At 42.3% G+C, this 5,000-nt stretch overlaps 1 protein-coding gene across 1 annotated transcript; it reads left to right on the top strand.

Annotated features, from left to right (window-relative positions):
- Window positions 1-1,161: 1,161 nt before the first annotated feature.
- On the top strand, window positions 1,162-3,463 carry LOC307261605 (tripartite motif-containing protein 16-like; the record flags this gene model as incomplete). The annotated part of the gene is made up of 2 exons (XM_080042186.1): window positions 1,162-2,077; window positions 2,697-3,463. The coding sequence occupies exons 1-2, from the start codon at window positions 1,180-1,182 to the stop codon at window positions 3,461-3,463; spliced, it is 1,665 nt and encodes a 554-aa protein (XP_079898312.1). The 5' UTR covers window positions 1,162-1,179.
- Window positions 3,464-5,000: the final 1,537 nt, after the last annotated feature.

Here is a 5,000-nt window from a genome sequence, read left to right as displayed (position 1 = left end):
GGACGGGGATCGAACCTCCAACCCTTTGATCATCGGCCGACCCGCTCTACCAACTGAGCCACAGTCGCCCCATGTATACTCAGACAAGTGACGCGGTCCGTTCGAGTGTCTAGTTCGGTATATGTGATAATCCAATCCAGTTGTCCCATGGAAACGCACTGACTGAGGATATGTCCAAGTCGCTCCATCTAGAAGTAGTTGGTGTTACTCATAACTATTCTGGGTTGTCATCCAGGAAAGGCTGGATGATGACCCAGAATAGTGTGGTGACGGCTGGACAGACAGCGGGCAGCACAGAGAGACGGGAACAGGGGCAGTGAGGGTTAGCATCCCGAACTGCAGCTCCTGTGAGGAAGCACCCAAACCAAGCTACAGAAAACCCTTATGAAATATACCCCCTGGGGTGCCGGAGAGGAGGGGACAATCAATTAATCAATCCATCAAACTTTATTTATAGAGCACTTTTCATACAATCAAATGTAACACAAAGTACTTAATACAAACCCTAAACACCCAATGACCCTGGGTTCAGTACTGGGGATGTGTCCAAGCCGCACTATCTAGAAGTAGTTAGTGTTTCTCATAACTAGATGGTGAATGGTTTGAATGATGTATTTTATGACCCTGTAAAGCACTTTGAACGGCCTTGTGTCTGACTTGTGATACATTTATGATCTGCTGTTACTGTGTAAACCAGCCTGAGCTCTCAGGTCGTCTGGGACAGGTCTCTCGGTCCCCAGAGTTAGGGCTAGACAGGGAGAGGCAGCTTTTAGTTTTTTTATGCACCAAATATCCTGAACAAACTCCCAGAGAACTTGAGGTCTGCTGCAACTCTCAGCTCTTTTATATCAAATCTGAAGACTTTTCTGTTTCCTTTTCAACCCGTCATTGAATTACTTTTTTCATGGCCCTGTAAAGCACTTTGAATGGCCTTGTGTAAGACTTGTGCTATAGACATAAACCTGCCTTGCCTTGCCTTGATTGTAAATGAAGAAAAAAAGTTCATAGTCATAAAGCAGCTCCTCTTCCAGGATTGGATAAAGGTTGATAAGGCCGAACCCTTATCTCTTATCTCAGACACAGTGAGCTGCACTCTGTCCTCATAAGTACACGCTCCCTCAATATACAGTTATTCAGTTTACAGTTTGACTCAGACAGTCACTGACACTGAGAGCTGAAATGGCGCAGAGCGGAGTTCAGCTGGACCGGGAAACTTTCTCTTGTTCGATCTGTCTGGAACTTCTAAATGATCCGGTGAGTCTTACCTGTGGACACAACTACTGCATGGACTGTATTAAAACCCACTGGGATGAAGAGGGTCAGAAACATGTCTACAGCTGCCCTCAGTGTAGGCAGTTCTTTGATCCGAGGCCTGTGCTGCTGAAAAACACCATGTTAGCAGATCTAGTGGAGCAACTGAAGAAGACTGGACTCCAAGCTGCTCCTGCTGATCACTGCTATGCTGGACCTGAAGATGTGGCCTGTGACGTCTGCACTGGGAGAAAACTGAAAGCCCTCAAGTCCTGTCTGGTGTGTGTGGCCTCTTACTGTGAGAAACACCTCCAGCCTCATTATGATGCAGCCCCATTAAAGAAACACAAGCTGGTGGAGCCCTCCAAGAAGCTCCAGGAGAACCTCTGCTCTCGTCACAATGAGGTGATGAAGATTTTCTGCCGTACTGATCAGCAGTCTATCTGTATTCTGTGTTCAATGGACGAACACAAAGGCCACGACACAGTGTCAGCTGCAGCAGAATGCACTGAGAGGCAGAGAAAGCTTCAGGGAAGTCGACTAAACATCCAGCAGAGAATCACAGACGTAGAGAAAGATGTGAAGGTTCTCCAACAGGAGGTGGAGGCTATCAATGGCTCTGCTGATAAAGCAGTGGAGCACAGTGAGAAGACCTTCGCCGAGCTGATCCGTCTCATCCAGAAGAGAAGCTCTGATGTGAAGCAGCAGCTCAGATCCCAACAGGAAACTGAAGTGAGTCGAGTCAGAGATCTTCAGGAGAAGCTGGAGCAGGAGATCGCTGAGCTGAAGAGGAGAGACGCTGAGCTGAAGACCCTGACACGACACGGTAGGAAATTCACCTTCTTTACCAGGGGCTTTCTGTGTTCCTGTGAAATATGTTTTAAGTCAGTTTGGAATATTTCCAGTTTTATAAAATGTTTGGAAATACCTTGTTCCCTTAATCCAGATTCTCCAAATGAAATTTAAGTAAGTTAAAGACAATTTAATACCCCTTTTTTAAATTTTTTATTTTTTTTTGCATTTTATGCATTTATTAGACAGTTTGGAAACACAGAGTTTAAATGTGTCAGAGAGGGGAATGACATGCAGAGAACGACCCGGGCTGGATTCTAACCCGGGTCTGCTGTGAAGAGGACTGAGACTCTATGGGGGGGGGGGGGCTCTAACCACTACACCACAAGCCATTAATACCACTTTGAATGAAATGTAATGCCCAGTGCACTCCAATGCAAGTTTAAACCATATATTGGAGGATCAGTATAGATTCACGTTGTGTGTTTAGGAAAGTCCTATGAATGCCTAGCGGTACATAGTTGACCCATATCAATAGCCTGCCGTTAAAATCACCAAAAATAGAATGATCTGTTTTACTGCGGCATTAACAGACCTCTTTCAAGGGGCAATTTCAGATATTTCTCTTCATTTCTTCCCTGTGTCCCACACAGAAGATCACAACCAGTTTCTACACGACTACCGCTCACTGCCAGCACTCAGTGAATCTACTCACTCATCCTCCAGCATCAACATCCGTCCTCTGAGATACTTTGAGGACGTGACAGCGGCTGTGTCAGAAGCCAGAGAGATGCTACGGGACGTCCTGAGAGAGACAGGGACAAACATCTCACTGATGGTGACTGAAGTGGATGTTTCACTGCCTCAACCAGAGCCCAAGACCAGAGCTGGATTCTTGAGATATGCACGTGGAATCACACTGGATCCAAACACAGCAAACACATATCTGTTATTATCTGATGGGAACAGGAAAGCAACAAGAATGGGTAAAACACAGTCTTATTCTAGTCACACAGAGAGATTCACTGGTCATCCTCAGGTCCTGAGTACAGAGAGTCTGACTGGTCGTTGGTACTGGGAGGTGGAGTGGAGAGGCTATGTTGGCGTAGCAGTCGCATACAAGAATATCAGCAGAGCAGGGAGAGGAAGTGGATTTGGATTAAATGACAAATCTTGGATGTTAGATTGTGACACAAACAGATATATCTTTATGCACAATATTGTCGTTATTCCCGTCTCAGGTCCTCTGTCCTCCAGAATAGGAGTGTACCTGGATCACAGTGCAGGTGTTCTGTCCTTCTACAGCGTCTCTGAAACCATGACTCTCCTCCACAGAGTCAAGACCACATTCACTCAGCCGCTCTACGCTGGAGTTTGGGTTGATATAGGATACACTGCTGAGTTCAGTAAACTCAAATAGACAGAAATCCTTAAACTTAAACTTCTGCATTTGTATTGCTGAGAGCCGATCGAATGAATCAATACATTTTTCATCATTACATGTGTAGTGCAGCAAATAAATAAAAATAGATCAATATCTCCTCATGATCCACTACCTGTCAGTGCTATGTGTGAGCTGAAAAAAAAATCCAGTGTTAATACACAGTTTAGGCTATGTAAACTGGTATGTAAACAAAGGGGGCCCACTGTAGCTTTAGCATTATGCCCGTATTAACACCAGCGCACACACACACACACACACACACACACACACACACACACACACACACACACACACACACACACACACACACACACACACACAGTACTGACAGTAAGTGGATCATGAGGAGATTTCACTGATTTTGACAAAAAGTATTATATCAACAAACACTCTCCAGAATCACTGACTACACCTTTACACACATGAACATTTCTAAGGATCCAGGTTTTTCACAAAGTTAACTCTTGTGCCTTGTTCAGAAAAAGTAACACTGCGTATGTTTTGGTACAAGATTTGTATTTTGAACTTTAAACCTGCAGTGTGTAGAATTTTGGGTTTTATTTCCTAGCAGATTTTGTAGAAAGTAATTATAATATCCATAAGTACATTTAATTCAGTGCATAATAGCTGAAAAAATTGTTTTGAATAATTTTTTTCCCCCTTAGAAAGGGTCTCATATATGTCCATATTTCTGCATATTTTGGACCAAGGCCTAGTGCCGCCATCTTGAAAGTGTCATAGTTGGAATGTCATCAGTTGCATTGTTTAAAATTTAGAATTGTTCTTGTCCTTGAAGGCCACTGTAGCTTCTGTTATTATTCTAAAGGGGTGGGGTTACCCAGGGAGCGTTGCATTCTAGAATTTTGTAGAACTTTCTTGATGATGTCATATTACACACTGCACCTTTGAAGTGTAAAAAAATGATGAAAGATCAATATTTCTTCAGAATTTTTGTCCCGTGTATTTGATGAAGGGGTTGTTGTTCAATTTATGTCATGATTTAATTAATCACACTTAAAAATTAACCCTTTAGATGCCAGTTTTGATCATATACCGCTAACAGCCTTTTTGAAAAAATACACTATAATTCAATATTCAGAAAAAGTAATTTGACTTTGATTATTATTTTAAATCAACGGCTTACCCATCTGAATAATAGGTGAGAAAATTGATTTTGGTGCATTATTACTTTTTGTATAATGTCAGATTGAATAAAAAAGTTACACTGGGTATGTTAAGTACACGATTTGTACCATTGACTTCCATTATAACGTCACTTTTTGACCCCCCCCTCCACCCCCCCCAACCCCCTTTTAAATAAAATTGAAAAAAATGTTTGTCTCTGATTTCTCATTCTTTTTGCAGCAAACACAAGGTAATTTGGTTAAATGAAAGAGAATAGCAAAACTGCCCTATTTTATCACCCCTGTCTTACTTTCAAAATAAGAGTTTTTATCATGAAACCACTCAATAAAATTTACAAAATAACAAAAAAAAATGTTTTAAGAATATT

This window comes from Ammodytes marinus (genome assembly GCF_949987685.1).
Source record: "Ammodytes marinus genome assembly, chromosome: 15".
Classification (NCBI taxonomy): Eukaryota; Metazoa; Chordata; class Actinopteri; order Uranoscopiformes; family Ammodytidae; genus Ammodytes; species Ammodytes marinus.
This window is presented reverse-complemented; position numbering and strand designations above follow the sequence as displayed.